Raw genomic sequence first — 16,921 nt, forward strand, 5'->3', positions numbered from 1 at the left:
AGAGAGGAAGTCCACAATTGGAGTGGCGTAGCGTAACTCCTTGGAGGAGATGGAGGAGAGGCAGGCTTATTCTTATAAATGAAAGAGAGGCCTGAGAATAATGGCAGCATTCCTGCTTCATGTTTTCTCCTGCAATTTGGCTTTAACGGCAGCAAAATGTGAAAATGTCAGGCACTCAAGCATCTCAAGCACAAGCCAAAACAGAAACAAAAAGAAAAGAAAAGAAAAGAAAATAATATTGTGGAACCATTTGAATAAAATATAAGGCGAGAAAAGTTAAATGTGATGCTAAAGCCACAGTCTCACAGTCTGGCGGTGGCTGCTCTTACTGTGCCTCCGCACTCTTGAAAGTAAATTGAAATTTTGTTTAGTTTTTTAATACCCTCGCAGAGGGAGACATAGGAGACGCTGACGGGGCATGTTTCACAGATGAAGTCATAGAAATTTGGATTTTGTGTAACGACGCACATTATATGCAGAAACATAGAAATCGGAAAGAAAGCAGTCCAACACAATCCAAGCACTGCTTGAGCACACGGCTTTAATCCGCCCGCCCGAAAGTATGCAGATAAAATTAGGCAATGCTTACGCTAGCGAGTATACAGTATATGTTCTCACCTCATATGGCCTTGACCGCAAAGCATTTTGCAACCGAAACTAATCAAAAGATAATACGCAGCCAACTTGAATAGCGATCACACGATATGTTAGTGCCCTTCTAGCCTAAATACTACCGGCACTCGAGAGGAAAACGAAGAGAAATGCTGCTTATGTTGGCTTTTATTTCATGGACTCAAAGCTACTTTGTACTGTTAATATGGTGAGGTAACATGACCCAAAAAAAAGATAGTCTGCTTGTCCTTGATGGCGAAAAAAAAAGGATGATCGACGATGAACTGTTTTGTCGGCCGTTCCATTAACAGGACTGACAAAAGCCAAGAAGTTGGAGCTGCCATTAAAGGAAATCATTAATGTCCTCGAGTCGTCACTGAGTTCGACTTACCGCCTGCGGAAGCGTCAGCAGTTCCGTTCTCGTTCAAATCGAGGTAGGCCTTGTGAACCATATCGGAGATCTTTATGTCACGGCCCTGGGCAAGGCTACTAAGGTCGGCATTGGGACCGAACATGGTCTTTATACCCAGCTGAAAGAATTACCGGTGGGTTAGTGCTCAGCTGTCCAGCTGCTCGTCCATCGCATAGTCACCTGATCTAGGACAGGCTGCAGGGAGACATCAAACTCTAGTTTTAATTTGGGAATCTGCAGCTGCACGTGCTCCCTTCTCATTTGCGAACTTATCTCGTTCAGGTCCAAAACACTAAGCTTCTCCTCGAGTTCATACAGTCCCTGCACCTCTAAGGGCAAAATGATCAGGAACACAATGTCCGTTCCTTTGTAAGGCATTTCCAAAGCCGTGGCCTTCAGAGATGGCAACTCGGCGTACCTAAAAAACTCCCACTGAAACATGGTGTACGTGCTATGCTTTTGGCCATCTATGGACACAAAGCCAAAAGCCTTTGTTTGAAATTGGTGGAAACCCTTTAGCCAACTGGCTTTGAAGTAGACCACATTGGTCAGGATGGCGGCACTGTCCGAGCTGATGTGTTTGTGAGATCTGAAGAGGAAACTGATTTGCTTATGGGTTTGCTCCCGCACCCAGGAATTGATATCGTCGTGAATTTTTGTACTCTCCGCGAAGTTCACATTCTCGGCGGATGCGTTAAAGTATTTACCAGCCAACTCTTGATAAGCCTGAATAAGCCTGTACCGCTCGGCCACGTAGATACGATTGGCATAGCTGAACTGAGCGTCATCCCCATACTGTTTATGTTCTTGGGCCAAACGATGAGCGAATCTTTGGGCCATGTCATTCTTGTCGGAACCTTCCAATGAGAGGGCCCGCTTTAGCTCCTCTGCAGTGGTGCCTTCAGCGCCCAGGTATGCCAAGCCAAGGGCTGACCTAATTGACGGCGGCGAGAATACGACATACCGAACAGTGCTAGTCTTGTGCAGCACACTGAAAAGCTTTGAGGCAAACTTGGTGTCGGACTGGACCATCGTGAGAAGAGAGCCCAAGAGAAGCAAAAGTGAGAGCGCGGCCATAGATCCTGGGGAAAGACACGGAGCAGACTAATAGTTACAGCAATGGCCAGAGCTATGCTCTTGAGTGTCACCTACCCGTCATGATGGAGCTAAATAAATTCGCCGAGTTCCGTGCCTTTCTTTTATACGCGAACAGATGTAATTTGATCGTAATCTGTGACGATATTCTTCGATATTCTTATAGGGCCTTAGAATTGTAGATTCTCGCAAACTGAATCTTTATTTTTAACACTTTACAGAGGATCGTCTGATGCTGATCAAATATTTCCAACGCAAAGAACGAATCAATCCATAGTCTGTTTTTTGTTTTTTTTTGCTATCCATAGCATTTTTTAAAACTATCTTGCAGGAACTCTTCGCAGACTCCTCGCATTGTTGCATGCATCATTATGCAACCGAAACCAATCAGCAAATCGACTTCCGTGAGCCCGTGACTGCGAAGGTGATACTTATTAACAGGCCACGTTCAAAAGAACACATTGGGCCGAATAGCCAGCCAGAAAAATTAGTTTAGAGACTTAAAGTTGGAGTCTGCTGATTGTAAACAATAGCCGTTTGGAATCTTTTATTTCATGGACTAATCGCTACATACATATTCTAGTAATATGGACGGTTAACATGACCGAGAAAGAAGGTAGAATGCTCGTCCTTGATGGCGAACAAAAAGGGATGATCGACGATGAAGGGGTATGTCTTCCTATTAGGGAGTTTAACTGACTTTACCATCACTTCCACATCTACCATTAAAATGAGGAAGTCATTAAGGTTATTAAATTTTTACTGGCTTAACTTACATGTGGAAGCAGCAGCAGTGGTTCCGTTCTCGTTCACATCTATGAAGGCCTTGTGCTTCACCTCGGAGATCGCCATTTCCGCGCCCTCGACAAGGCTACTAAAGTCTGCATTGGGATCGAACATGGTCTTTATACCCAGCTGAAAGAATTATCAATCGGTTAGTGCTCAGCCGACCAGCTGCCTCTTCATCGCATAGTCACCTGCTGTAGGACAGGCTTCAGGGAGACTTCAAACTCTAGTTTAAATTTTGGCATTTGCAGCTGCACGTGCTCCCTTCTCATTTGCGAACTTATTTCGTGCAGGTCCACATCACTAAGCTTCTTCTCGAGTGCATACAGTCCCTGCTCCTCTAAAGGCAGAATGATCAGGAGCACAATGTTCGTTCCTTTGTACCGAATTTCCAATGCCGTGGCGTTTAGAGACGGCAACTCGGCGTATCTAAAAAACTCCCACAGAAACATAAAGGACGTCTTGACTTTTTTCCCATCGCTGGACGCAAAGTCGTGCACCGCCGTCAAGGACTCAGAGAATGCATGTTCCCATTGGGCTTTGAAGTAGATTGCATTAATCAGGATGGCGGCAGTGTCAGAGCTGAGGGAGTCAGCGCTGATAAGGTCTTTGATTTGGTCATGGGTCTTCGCCGCGACCCAGGAATTGATTTGCTGGGACACTTTCATTCTCTCTCCGAAGTTCACATTCTCGGCTGATGCGCGTAAGTACTTACCGGCCAACTCTTGATAGGCCTGAATAAACCTGTACCGCTCGGCCACGTAGATACAGTTGGCATAGCTGAATTGAGCGTCATCCCCAGACTGTTTTTGTTCTTGGGCCAAACGATGAGCGAATCTTTGGCCCACGTCATTCTTGTCGGATCCTTCCAGTGAGAGGGTCTGCTTTAGCTCCTCTGCAGTGGTGTCTTCAGCGCCTAGGTAGGCCAAAACAAGGGCTGTCCTGATTGACGATGGCGAGAATACGATATTCGGACGGCTCTTGTCCCTGACCAGCACTCTGAATAGCTTTAAGGCAAACTTGGTGTCGCCTGTGGATCTGTCGGCCTGGACCATCGAGAGAAGAGAGCCCAAGAGAAGCAAAAGTGACAGCGCGGTCATGGAGCCTGGGGAAAGACACAGAACAGAGGAATAGTTGGAGCTATTGCCAGAGCTACGTTGGTGTGTGACTGTGTCCTACCCATCACGATGGAGATGAATGAATGAACCGAGTTTAATGGCTTTCTTTTATACCCGCAGAATTGTAATTTTATCGTGTTCCGTGACGAGAGGGGCTTCAAGAATGCTTCAAATCTGTAAAATCTTCTAACTTTAATTCTCTCACAGTCTGAGTCTAAAGACGCCAAGATCTTCAGGGTTTTCTGAAAATGAGATAAGAGGACGAGAGTTGCTCACGTCCTAGAAGTGACCTGTGTCCGCAGCTCGTCGAAGTCAAAGTGTGACGGTCCCACGAAGCAATCAAAACGCTATTTGGCCGTCTTCCCTGCCATGGTTTTGTCCATTCAGAAAAAAGTATCCTACCAAATCGTATGTTAGCGAGTATGCAGTATATGTCCTTACCACGCATATTTCAATCGAAACTAATCAGGAGATGATATTTATTAACACGCACCCATCTTTAACAGCGATCACTACCGATACTAGAAAATAAACCAAATAGGAATGATGCTTATGTTGGCTTTTATTGCATGGAATAATAGCTACACACGTATTCTAGTATTACGGACGGGTAACATGACCCAGAAAGAAGATACTCTGCTCGTCCTTGATGGCGAATAAAAAGGGATGATCGACGATGAATGGTATGGTCTGCCCTTTGCGGCCTGAATGTGGCATAGCAAGCAAATCTGCGATCAAAGTAAGGTAATCACTAAAGTTACTACAATCGTTGCTGCGATTGACTTACATGTGGAAGCAGCGGCCGTGGTTCCGTTCTCGTTTACATCCATGAAGGCCTTGTGCTTCACCTCGGAGATCATTATGTCACGGCCCTTGGCAAGGCTACTAAAGTCGGCATTGGGACCGAACATGGTCTTTATACCCAGCTGAAAGAATTACCGGTGGGTTAGTGCTCAGCCGTCCAGCTGCTCGTCAATCGCATAGTCACCTGCTGTAGGACAGGCTTCAGGGAGACTTCAAACTCTAGTTTAAATTTGGGCATCTGGAGCCGCACGTGCTCCTCTCTCATTTGCGAACTTATCTCGTTCAGGTCCAAAACACTAATCTTCTCCTCGAGTGCATACAGTCCCTGCTCCTCTAAAGGCAGAATGATCAGCAAAACAATGTCCGTTCCTCTGTAACGCATTTCCAAAGCCGTGGCCTTCAGGGAGGGCAACTCGGCGTGTCTAAAAAACTGCCACTGAAACATAAAGGACGTTTTGACTTTTTCCCCAAATCGCGTCGTAAAGTCGTGCGTCGCCGTCATGGTCTCAGAGAAAGGATTTTCCCATTTGCCTTTGAAGTAGATTGCATTAATCAGGACGGCGGCAGTCTCAGAGCTGAGGGAGTCGGCGCTGATGAGGTCTTTGATTTGGTCATGGGTCTTCGTCGCGACCCAGGAATTGATTTGCTGGGACACTTTAAAGTTGTCTGCGAAGTTCACATTCTCGGCTGATGCGTTGAAGTATTTACCGGCCAACTCTTGATAGGCCTGAATAAGTCTGTACCGCTCGGACACGTAGATACGATTGGCATAGCTGAACTGAGCGTCATCTTCAGACTGATTTTCTTCTTGGGCCAAAAGATGAGCGAATCGTTGGGCCACGTCATTCTTGTCGGATCCTTCCAGTGAGAGGGTCTGCTTTAGCTCCTCTCCAGTAACTCCTTCGGCGCCTAGGTAGGCCAAAGCAAGGGCTGTCCTGATTGACGATGGCGAGAATACGATATTCGGACTACTCTTGTCCCTGGCCAGCGCTCTGAGTAGCTCTAATGCAAACTTGGTGTCGCCTGTGGATGTGTCGGTCTGGACTATCGTGAGAAGAGAGCCCAAGAGAAGCAAAAGTGACAGCGCGGTCATGGAGCCTGGGGAACGACACAGAACAGAGGAATAGTTGGAGCTATGGCCAGAGCTACGCTGGTGTGTCCTACCCATCATGATGGAGATGAATGAATTAGCCGAGTTTACTGCCTTTCTTTTATACCCGCAGAATTGTAATTTGATCGTGTTCTGTGACGAGAGGGGCTTCAAGAATGCTTTAAATCTGTAAGATCTTCTGACTATAATTCTCTCATAGTCTGAACCTTTATTTTGTACACTTTAGCACAGATCAATATATAGATATTAGATATTTCCAACGCAGAGAAGGAATCAATCCTGTCCTAGCCTGTTTGTTTGCTATCTCGTACATCTTTTGAAGCTATCTTGCGGAAGCTCTTTGCAGAGTCCTCGCATTGTTGCATGCATCGTTATGGAACCGAAACTAATCAGAATCTTTACGCCGGTTGACATTTATTTGTTGGTTGCGCAAGCAGTCGCCTGTATGTAACGCACTGCTTTAATGAGTACAATCAATTTGCACATCAATCAACGAGGTTTTCAGAGCGAGAGAGCGATGGTTAGAGATTATAGGGAGAGGTGGAGAGACAGGAGGAGGGCCTAAAATTCACTTTTGGACTGACGCCCGCGCAAATCTGTCATCAATCAGCGTCAGGCGAATGCTGCTTATCATATTGCCAGTAGACGAAACGCCTGCCACTGCATCAAATTGATATTTGCCAATACTTTTTTTGTTGTTGCTGGTGCTGTTGCTATTGCTGTTGCTGCTGCTCCTCCCCCTCCGCTGGATGCTCCTGCGTCTGGTGTGGATGCTCCGGATATTGTTGCTGCTGCTGCCGTTGGTCGTTGCCGCTGTGATAAATGTCATCTGACATGACAAAATATGCTCTCTGCGGCTGCACAGAGACGTGACAAATGTCGGCAGGGAGCATGAAATGCTGGAAAATTACCCATAAATGGTCGAATAAATTGAATTAAAAATTCAAAATACATACTCGTATATACATTCGTATGCGTGCATGTGCATTTATCTTACCCACATTTTGTACTTTATCCAGCAGATCTAGCACCCCCAAAATAGAGAGCGATGTATTTCCAGCAATCGGATTCGCTGAGTATATCCGTCTTGAAGGGTCCTACACGACCCTCACACAGAGACAGTCAGGCAGGTGATCGTCCTTCGGGGCTGTGCTGCCAAGTGCTTCCCTAAGTAAATCAAATATTTGTCAATATTCTATCTCCGTTGAGCTGAGCGCTTCCAGTTAATATTTGCTCTGCTGAAGACCCAATTCCATCCAAAGCGCAACTATCAACGAAGCTGAAGGACAACTTTAATGCACACAGCTCTGCCATTAAGAGAGGCTCCTGGAGCCTGGAGCCTGGAGCTGTGGAATGTGGATACTGTGTACAGAGTAGAGGGGAGGAGGCCCTTGGGGGGAATCTTGTTAGGCTCTTGAGCCACTTGCAGCTGCTACTTTGGCAGCTTCTTTGCCACGATACGATGTCCTATACCCATCTACGGGTACTGGTATGGGTATCTACCAGCTTGTTTTCAATTATCAGACATTACACTTAGATACACACATGGATACACATCACATGGCCCCCTTCCTCCCCACCCCTGACAGATTGTATGTGTGAACGAACACTGAGGAAACTTTTTATGAACACGTCTGCATTTTACATTCATGGATAGAAGGAGAAAGCTATGTGTGTGTGTGTGTGCTCGTATAACTCGAATAAGAATCTCCCACACACATCCACTCACATGGCTGATTAGCAATGGCACAATTAACCCCCTGAGGCCTACACAATGTGGGGAAGAATATTGAAATCACCTTTTTACATCCTCCCCCTTTGCTGTCCGTAGCGAACAATGACTTGGCAAGTTTTAATTAACCCATTGTGTCGCTCTTCCTGCTTCGTGGCAACAATTATCATACGTATGCACAATACAACATATCATGTATGTATATACCCAATAAGCTCGACAAAATGTCGCTGACAGTCAGCAGTTTTTAATTAACTTTTACGCTTCGTTCGGGGCGTTTCAATGGCAACATAAATTCCAGATTAAAAATAGCCGCGATTTGTGGAATTCCTTGTGGTTGCCTTTGATTTTAGACGAGAGCCTTGGTAATTCGCTGAAGTTCGTGGTAAAAGAACGTTAGCTGTGCGGCTGGTTTGGTAATACATGGCGCTGTCTGCCTGCACACTTTTGATCTTCTGCTATGCTCAATAGAGTTACTCTTCCAGATTAAGTCTTTAATTGCACAAAAAGAAAAAACAAACTTAAAGATAATTCATTTCAAAGAGTCTGATGATTTTCCCGGAATAATGAGAGTATCCACGTTATCAATTTAATTCATTGAACAGACAGACAAGAGCTCTTCCCTCGTTTGTGGGTGTTTAAGCCGAATTTGGTGGGCGAATTCTTTCTCATCTTTTATAGTTTTTCCTAAAGTTTTTTTTTGTGTTTTTGCTCTACAAAGTTTTTGTAATGTGTGAAATTTTGTGCCTGCCGCAATTCTCCTTCTGGTTGTCGCTTGAGGCGCCTCGAAAGTCTTTTGTCTGCGGTTTCTTGCAATGTGTGTGTGTGTGTGCTGAGGTTGGGGCGGCGTGGAGCGTCTTAATTAGCTAATGGCTGCCTTGCTACTCGTCCTTGCAAGGCACGAAAAAGAGCTTAGACTGCTTTCCAGCTCAAACTCAATTTGCCACGTAACAAACTGCCCTGTTTGGCATGCAAAAAAAAAGACAGAAGGTGGCTGCCAACCAGAGTCGCCTTCACCTTTGCCATTGCCTTTCGTCTTTTCTGTGCATTTTATTAGTAATGCAGCCGGGTGGGCGGCCAGCGCTTCCTTTTCTTTGTCAGGCCTTAATGCATTTTCAGGGGATTTGGCCAGAACGAAACTTTAATACTGATCAGCCTCTTCTAGTGCAGCACTAATTTCAATTCGATGCAATTTGTGGCACGTCCAAGGTCGGGTTCATGTCCTTTTCCCTTACCCAAGATCCTCTGGAAACATCTGCTAAAGTACACTTAATGGTTTATGTAAATTCCGGCTCCTCCTGCTCCGACTGGCCCCTGAAAGCGACTTTTAATATGTAGCCACATAAACATTTCGCTGCTCTGTGGTTTTTCGTCTATACATATATACGTATTCGTATCTGTTGGCTTTTATGTAAATGGCTGGCTGGCCAACAGTGCGTATGATGTACACATAAAATGTTTACGAGTGCCGTAATAAAATCAAATCAAAATTTAATGCTTATACAAGACAGGAGTGGGGTGGCGCCGGATGGAGTGGAGTGCAGGGATCTGTTGGTCAGCAAGAGGAGAGCCTTTTATGCCTTTGCATCCATCAAAATGTCAAATGAGCTGTCCACACACACAACACACACACTCTCAATACAGAGGGTTGGATATGGCTGACCATATGGATATATCCTGACCAACCGTCCCATCCCTCAAACACAACGTACTTTTGTTTGCATGCCAGCCCCGCCCCTCCACAGGAGCATCAATCAGGCTGCAGTCGGGAAATGAGTCCATCCAGGATCCAGGATTTACGCCTGGCTCCTGGGAAGAGTTTCACCTAATCCATTTTACGTGCCTGCTATGAATATCCCAGGGCCACGTCTCGACTCCACTTCATTTACCGCTCTGGTCGAGCATAAGAAATGAATTTACTTATCTATAAGGGAAAATTCGTGTTTTCTGTCCCGACATCCCCCATCCCCACCTCCCACCTTCCATTTACCATCCCTCATTCATCTTCCGATGGTGATTTCCTCTTCCGGCAAAAGTCATCATCAAAAATCCCAAAAATCTACAATTCTCTTTTACTTAATCTATGTAAATGAAAGAGGACTTAGAAGGTATGCTGCAAGCCAAAGCTCGACTCAATTATCACACACAATTTAAATATAAAACAACAACCCATTAAACTGACTGGCTGATGAAAAGCTTACGAAAATTAAAGTTCCAAAACGGCCAAGGTTTTACTAAATGCTGTCACTTGGCCTAAAGCGGCTTACGAGCTGTTTGTTATTTAATGTTCAATGTTCAATGTTTTAAGTCTTAAAAGCTAGCAGCTTCCAGTGTGTGAAATGGCTAAATAAATTTGATGCTGCTATTGCATTTGTCCTTGCTCTTTTAAAATTAAAAATTCAAGTGAAACCTTTAACAATATCTTTTTAGTATAATGACGTGAAAAGTAGCGTAGCAGTAGCAGAAAGTAGTTCATGGGAACAGCTGAAATATAGGAAAAATATGCATCTATCGACACTAAACGCATTTCTTCGTGGGATGCCTACGTCTCGATCCGCCCTACTACAGACACTGATTAATCTGGCCCTGATGCCAAGCAATTTGGATCAGAATATCGATATAGGCACGCAAAATGTTCTTAAATTTCATACCCAAATGCGACCAGCATCTTGAAATAATCGCAAGAATGAATAGAATTTACCCGAAGCTGCTTCAAGGTTAATGTTGAACATTTGCGGCGGAAATAATTTAGCAGAACGCTCCAAACATGGCCTTGAGGCGGGGTCGGACGCAAAAGTTGTTCGCTCCTCAAGAGCCTCACGAGCGCGGTGATTTCAGTCGCAGGCAGTGCCCGGCCGCCCGCCCACTTCGTTCGCTCATCGCCAAGTCAATCAAGTTTTAATGATGCCACAATAGACCCTCCCGCTGAATAATTTACGAAATGTCCACGGGGCATTATTCTCGGGGTGTTGTATTTGTCCGTCTTACACCCTGACTCTCACTCCATGTCTGTGTGTGTGTGTGTGTGTGGGTGGTGTAGATTGTTGCATACTTATGGGCTGGCTGGAATCTGAAATTTTAATTGTTGGCCATTTTCCTTAAGTGTCGGGCAATAATTTGAAATAATTCATGCGATTCCTAACGAGGGAAACGAGATTGCAGTAGGGTTTTCGATTTACACAGTTTTATTTATTGAAAAATACGTTTTCGGCTTCATTTCTTTGTCGTAAATAGGTTTGCATTTTGGGGACTTTTTTCTGGGTGTTTAGACATATGCATTTTATGATATGGTTTCCAATTATGGATTTTCGTATTCGACTAGCTCATTACACGAGTACTCGTACACACACAAAGATATACCCAAATACATATACATATATACTATTAGATACTATTTACTATAGCTTGGTTTTTAGACCCTGTCTAAGGGTCTCGTAGTTGAACTCTAAAAATACAATATGCTCTCTCGTGAGTTTGCTTCAATGTTTTTTGGTTTTCATTTAGCGACAACACAGTCTAAAAGTAATTTTTGTTAGCTTGTTTTCTTTGGGTTTTTGCCAACATTTCTCATTGTTTCGCCAGATTGGGGTTTAATTCATTTTCATTAGGGCGACAGCGGTCCGCCCCAGCGTCCATCTTCATTATCCAAGAGGGCCAGAGCCAAAGCCAGAGCCAGCCGATTGTCCATCCATTCTGGTGGCGCCGCTGGACGCCACCGTAAGCCTCTCCGCCTACGTAGCATTGGGGCCCGGCCCCATCCGGAGGAGACTAATTCAAATTTAGTTTACCTCAGTCAATGCCACTGTCTGCCCTCTAGCCTCCAGCCTCCCACCACATCACAGTCGCCTCCTCGGGGGCCTAGCTGCTGGCTGCTTTCTGCTTTCCGCCGAGGCACGCCTTACAACAGCCTCTCCAGATCCTCGCTCTCCGCATCGCTGATGAAGGAGTCGGTGTCTGTGAAGTAATCATCGTCACATCGATTGCGTCGACAGCAGACGCGGCGACCCATCTCCTCATCGCTCCAGTGCTCGAATTCCTCCTTGTGGTGCTCCAGCAGCATTAGCGAGGGAAACAAACTATCGCAGCCACTGCAGCTGTCGAGTGGAGGAGATACAAACAATTGCCGGGGAAAACAAGAGAAGGAAAAGTGAAAAGTGAGGGCGTCCGCTGGCTTAATTAAGTGCATATTCCCTTACCCAAAGTGTCGCTTCTTCTGTTGGTGCGAAGCCAGCTGACGGTGGCAATGGAAAGCCCGGTCGCACACGTTGCAGGTAAGCGACTCATCTGAAAGTGGAAGGGATTGACTCTCTCTGCGCTGTACGTCTGGCTCATCAGTTAGCCATTATGCCACGCGGACACAGCACTCACCGTAGTCATCATCATCGTCAGCCATGGCCAGGGCATGCAGTCGACTTATTGTGTTTTCGTTAATCTCCTTCGATGTGGAAGGGGCCCCAGCAGCAGCAGCAGCAGCCAGCTCCTTTGATGTCTTGCCTTTGGCCTGGCACAGACCCAGCTCGCACAGGGCACTCTCCACCACAAAGTTGCCCTGACAATCGGCGTCCGTGCAGGCTGAAAGCGACAGGTTGCCATTCCCATTTCCACACCCATTCGCGTGGCCATTCCCGTTGACATTGACGTTGGCATTGGCTTCACCTGGTGGCTCTCCATTGCCGTTGTTGGCATGGCTGCTGCAGCCAGCATTGGAGTTTGCTCCGAGCATTTCAAAGTCGTCTAGCTCATCGAACGGATCATCGATTTTGTGGCCCAGTGACACGACATCGTCGGCCTCGGCACTGAGTCGTCCGTATGCCTTCCGTGGGGGACGCTTTACGTATTTGTCTGACATAGAATGAGGGTAGGAAATTCATGAAGGATATTGATAAAACTTGCCGTGTCTGGTTTAAATGGTTTTCACTTTTTTTGCACCATTTTCTTTGTCTTTCCCACAGATTGGGAATTGAGAAATGCTGCTCCTCAATGCAGCACACAATTTATGGAGGGAGGCCTTTGTGTCGCTTTCGCTTGTCACTGAGACAAAACTTTTCCTCTTTTTCCCCATTCATTCTCAGTCATTCCCTGCCTCTGTCCTCGAAAGCCGCGAAGTGATAAAATGGGATTTATTGAGGGTATTGTGTTTGTGTCTGATTGGAGGGGAAAGAGTACCATAAATAGTTTTCTGGCTCTACGCTCTACGCTATAAACCTTTTATTTACGGCCCAAAAATTAATGGAACGAGTATGTTGGATTTTTTATGACCAGTTGGTCATTCGAGGTCTCATTAGCAGCTCATTATGTGGGCTTGACTCACTGCTGCCTGGAATTGCAATCGGGTCCACCAGTGCGTATACGTGACGACACGAAATTGCCATTTCTGGATTAAACGCCTTTAAATGTTTAAGTTAACAAAAGTACAACGTTCTTAAATGGTTGTAGTAAATCGACTTCGAATGAGAAACCGAACGAATATCAACTCCACAGCGAATCCTCCTTCATAAAATATCGCTTAGTGGTTGTCCTCTTGTCGTCTGTTCCACTTGTGGTTTCTCCGACCAAAAAGCGAACACGAAAATATGAAAAGTGTGACTGAAAGAAACCCAAACAAACTCCAAAACCCATGTACAGCGTATGCCAGTGGTGGGGCAGCAGAGGAAGGGACGGAGCGATGGCGTTGAGTGAAACTCAATTTTATCGCCAAATTGTGCACCACCAGAGTTGGGGCGCTAAATGCGTATGCTGCAGACCGACCTTAAGAGCAGTGTTTACCGCGCGGACTGACTGGTCTGGGACGGGGAGTGTGTGTTTGCGATTCAAATTTATGGCACAAAATGCGAGTTCCGTTCGGAAGAGAACGCCTTAAAGTTTAGCAAGAACATCCAGAGAGACTGTAATCTCGCCGAGATAAAAGTTTCTCTCGATTCTACTTTAGAATTACAGCACAAATTATTACAAATGATGCCGCCCGGCGGCAACAAAGTATAAATCATGGCACAAACAACAGAGCAGACAGGGGCCAGCGTTATTAATACGCCAGATAAATGCCTAATAATTCTTCTCCTGCTGAGACTGAGACCCAAGACATTCTTCCCAGAGAACGAGAAAATGCCAACCATAATTTATGATATGTTTTTTGTTGTTGTTGTTGTTGTTGCTATCATTTCGGTTGTCTGGGAGAGCAGCTACCAGAACTAATGATGCCTGCAGCCAAAGAGAGAGCCAATGAACAAGGAAAGCCAAAACAGCGAGACCTTCCAGAGCCTAGAGGTTGAGATACTCTGGCGGATCTAGTCTGTTTCGAGTGTAAAGCCGGGAAAAGATGTTATTCTCTCTGCTACACGGCTCAAAATCGTAATACCCTCTGGCATAAAGAGTATAAAATTACAGAAAAAAACGCTGGAACCTCAGCTAATTGGCTACACATAGATACGCACACACACACACACAGAGAGAGATGCTAATTGCCGTTGCTTGTTTTACAATTTACTCGCCTCTCCCCTCGCAACTGTTTTCGCAAATTGAATGCACAAACGCATTATTATCAATGACAAATGGCTGTCATAATTATCGGTTAATGCTGCTGCCATATGTTGTATCAGCATTTGCATAACTGATATGAACATCAATCCCTCTCTTTCACTCACCCACACCCACATCGACATCAACACCCCTGCCTCTTTCCGCTCATTATGTGAGGATGTGTGAGGACAATACATATGTTGACAAAAGCTTAAGGGCGTCTGCCGCCCTGCTCGTACATGTTGTTGTTGGTATTTGTTCAAGTTGGTAAATTAAATTTTTTATGATTAAATTTCACGTTTGCCGAAAGCGTTCGAAAAAAATAACAAATTGCCCATTGCAATTAATGGCGCAAAATGTTTGCGAATTTGTAGAGTGAATAATGGCAATTCGCAATATTTGCAATATTTGCAACATGCGGAAAGGTTAACAATTATTGGCAACGAAATTTTTAATTAAATGTTGATTTAATCGGAAATCACCGATTTTTCGTGATAGCGGAAACTGTTTGAGGCAAAAACATTCAAGGAGGGATGGTGGATTATTTCATCGTATGGAAGACGTGTCTGACAGCAAAGTACAGTAAATCATACTCGCAACAGCCTGTGAGGGATATGCTTTTCGCATATGGTGTCTTTGAGGAGGATTTCGACTGGGTTTTGCAGCAAAGTAGCTAAGCCCCTGGGTTTTAGAGGCTTCTCTTTTAAGAACCTTGAAACTAAGCAAAAAATCAATTGGAAAAGCTAAAACAATTGCAATCAAGTAAAAATTGACATAGCCAAAGCTTTGGAAAACAGATTGCCTGCCAAGTAAAATGAGTGTTAGTGAAACTAATTTAAACTGCGGCCGAAACTGTAATTGCCATTTGGCCGTGTTTGCTTTCAGTTCGTTCCAACTAATTAATATGCACATCCGAGCATGTGTATGTGTATTGGACGGATCTATAAATTGAGAGACTCCCCGGGGGCTATAAGCCGGGGGATGGGACACTGCGCAAACAATACAGGAAAAATCGAACAAACCAACAAAAACCAACTAAAAATCTCGATGACTTGCCTCTGGGATGCCGCTTTCTATCTTCTGGCCATTTCCTGTGCGGGCGTGAGATTTAGCGCCTAGACAAAAGCATCTGGGAACGGGACCGAGGCATAAATTGTTTTATTTTCCGACAGTCACATCCGTGCCACGTTTAGGTCCTGACACGTGCGGAGGCTCATTATTGCGTAGGTTTTCGAGGGGCTCAATGCTATTTGCTTTACTTTGTGCTACACCCACTCGCACTTTGTGTTACCCCTAGATATTCTCTGCCAGAGATAAAGAGAAACAATATAGCATATGCACGCACATGTAAATATATCCCACAAGTCATTTCGAGAATTCTAATTATCTTGTTCTGATAACGAGTCTGAGTTGGGCTTAGGCACTGAAGTCGGGTCTTAACAGGAACATGATGTGCATTTAAAGCAAAATAATTCCCCAAGAATTTGAGACGAATCTAAATCTGAGCTGCAGTCATGTGATTGTACATGAGAATCGTTACAGGAAGGGAAGTTTGCTTCTATTTTAATTAAAGTTTTCAAGGGGGAAGTCTACTTTTCTTTCTCATGGCTTTTGTTTCGGGATGCTCTGGGACTTCCCTACCTCTACCTCTTCTTGTTCTTTTTTACATGCATTTCCTACTAAGAATAGAAGTCTCTCAAGGAAACTTCCCTTAACAAACCTTTCTTGAGGCTGTCAAAGTATCTGTTAATGCCTTCCATTGATAATCTCTTATTCTATTGTATCCATAATTTTCGCTCGCCAAAGTTTGACCCGCAATTATATTAATTACAGACGTAGCCCATAATTGATTAATCGTCCTAATTAATGGCGGACTCTGGCCCGAAACTGATTGCTGCTGGCCATCGGCGATTTACCTTGAGTGCTGTTGCTGTGGTTACTTCCGTTCGAGTTGTTCTTGGAGAAGCTGCAGTTGTTGTTGAGGGAATTGAAGAAGTTGGCGGCGCCCGTGCGGCGTAGAATCCAAAACATTTTTGATTATTTATAGTTTCGTTTACTTTCTGTGATATGTGTGGCAACGCGGAGAAGTATGCTATGGACAATGCCGCACCGACGGCATTTCCACGCCACGCGGCGGACGCTGATAAGCGAAGTATAGAGACTGTGGAGCCTCGGACACGATAAGCGACGACTACGACGTGGACGAGGACGAGAACTCACGAGCAGCGATTGCCGAGAGGTGCTGGCGACCGTGTTGTGTCGATGTCTTCAGCCAACTGACGGGAGCCTGCATCGGGACTCGCATTTTATAGCGCTCTCTTTTTCAGCGACAGAGAAAGTGAGTTTCAAGAGAGGGAGAGAGTGAGTGAGAGTTTTCGGTTTTACGTTCTCCCCGTAACGTAAGGCCTTACGTCGAGGACTGCTCTTTTGATGTCCCGTCCCGTCGGCCACTTGGGGCTCTGGGCTCTGGGCTCGGGGTAAACACTAAACTTGACCTTCGTCAACAGTTGCATGTTGTGGGTCCGCTGGCAGCTCATAATTTGTTTTGTTTAATAAATGATTACGTATGCGTCGTGTTGACACAACCCCCGTCTCCGTAATACACCCGATTGAAGCCAGCTGTCAGTCTGTGCTGGCGCTGGAGCTGAAGCTGAAGCCACTAAAATGCCTATCAATCATTCAAACCGGAACCGGATACAACATTGTTGTCCCTCCTTTGGCTGGCAGACAGTGTT

General features: G+C 45.2%; 4 protein-coding genes across 5 annotated transcripts; all 4 read right to left on the reverse strand.

Moving 5' to 3' along the window:
* Positions 1-762: 762 nt before the first annotated feature.
* LOC6896667 (serine protease inhibitor 42Dd-like) lies at positions 763-2,308 on the reverse strand. Its single transcript, XM_002136846.3, has 4 exons — positions 2,177-2,308; positions 1,205-2,106; positions 1,004-1,142; positions 763-949 (listed from the first exon to the last, which is right to left on the reverse strand). Exons 1-4 carry the CDS (start codon positions 2,181-2,183, stop codon positions 813-815), a joined length of 1,185 nt encoding a protein of 394 aa, XP_002136882.3. The 5' UTR covers positions 2,184-2,308; the 3' UTR covers positions 763-812.
* Positions 2,309-2,619: 311 nt separating this feature from the next.
* On the reverse strand, positions 2,620-4,105 carry LOC6896665 (serine protease inhibitor 42Dd-like). 2 transcript variants are annotated; one of them, XM_033385610.1, is made up of 4 exons: positions 4,085-4,105; positions 3,097-4,010; positions 2,896-3,043; positions 2,620-2,838 (listed from the first exon to the last, which is right to left on the reverse strand). In XM_033385610.1, the coding sequence occupies exons 1-4, from the start codon at positions 4,086-4,088 to the stop codon at positions 2,699-2,701; spliced, it is 1,206 nt and encodes a 401-aa protein (XP_033241501.1). In that variant the 5' UTR covers positions 4,089-4,105; the 3' UTR covers positions 2,620-2,698. The 2 variants fall into 2 exon arrangements, with proteins under 2 accessions (XP_033241501.1, XP_033241506.1); XM_033385615.1 differs by having other exon boundaries at positions 2,626-2,838; positions 2,896-3,034; positions 4,085-4,104.
* A 462-nt stretch (positions 4,106-4,567) lies between these two features.
* Positions 4,568-6,010, reverse strand: LOC117185204 (serine protease inhibitor 42Dd-like). The gene is made up of 3 exons (XM_033385602.1): positions 5,012-6,010; positions 4,811-4,949; positions 4,568-4,751 (listed from the first exon to the last, which is right to left on the reverse strand). Exons 1-3 carry the CDS (start codon positions 5,996-5,998, stop codon positions 4,624-4,626), a joined length of 1,254 nt encoding a protein of 417 aa, XP_033241493.1. The 5' UTR covers positions 5,999-6,010; the 3' UTR covers positions 4,568-4,623.
* Positions 6,011-10,832: 4,822 nt separating this feature from the next.
* LOC4800336 (uncharacterized) lies at positions 10,833-16,486 on the reverse strand. Its single transcript, XM_001357539.4, has 4 exons — positions 16,103-16,486; positions 12,039-12,512; positions 11,867-11,954; positions 10,833-11,764 (listed from the first exon to the last, which is right to left on the reverse strand). The coding sequence occupies exons 1-4, from the start codon at positions 16,215-16,217 to the stop codon at positions 11,569-11,571; spliced, it is 873 nt and encodes a 290-aa protein (XP_001357576.1). The 5' UTR covers positions 16,218-16,486; the 3' UTR covers positions 10,833-11,568.
* Between the last annotated feature and the right edge of the window lie 435 nt (positions 16,487-16,921).

The sequence above is a fragment of the Drosophila pseudoobscura genome, chromosome 2 (genome assembly GCF_009870125.1).
Source record: "Drosophila pseudoobscura strain MV-25-SWS-2005 chromosome 2, UCI_Dpse_MV25, whole genome shotgun sequence".
NCBI lineage: Eukaryota > Metazoa > Arthropoda > Insecta > Diptera > Drosophilidae > Drosophila > Drosophila pseudoobscura.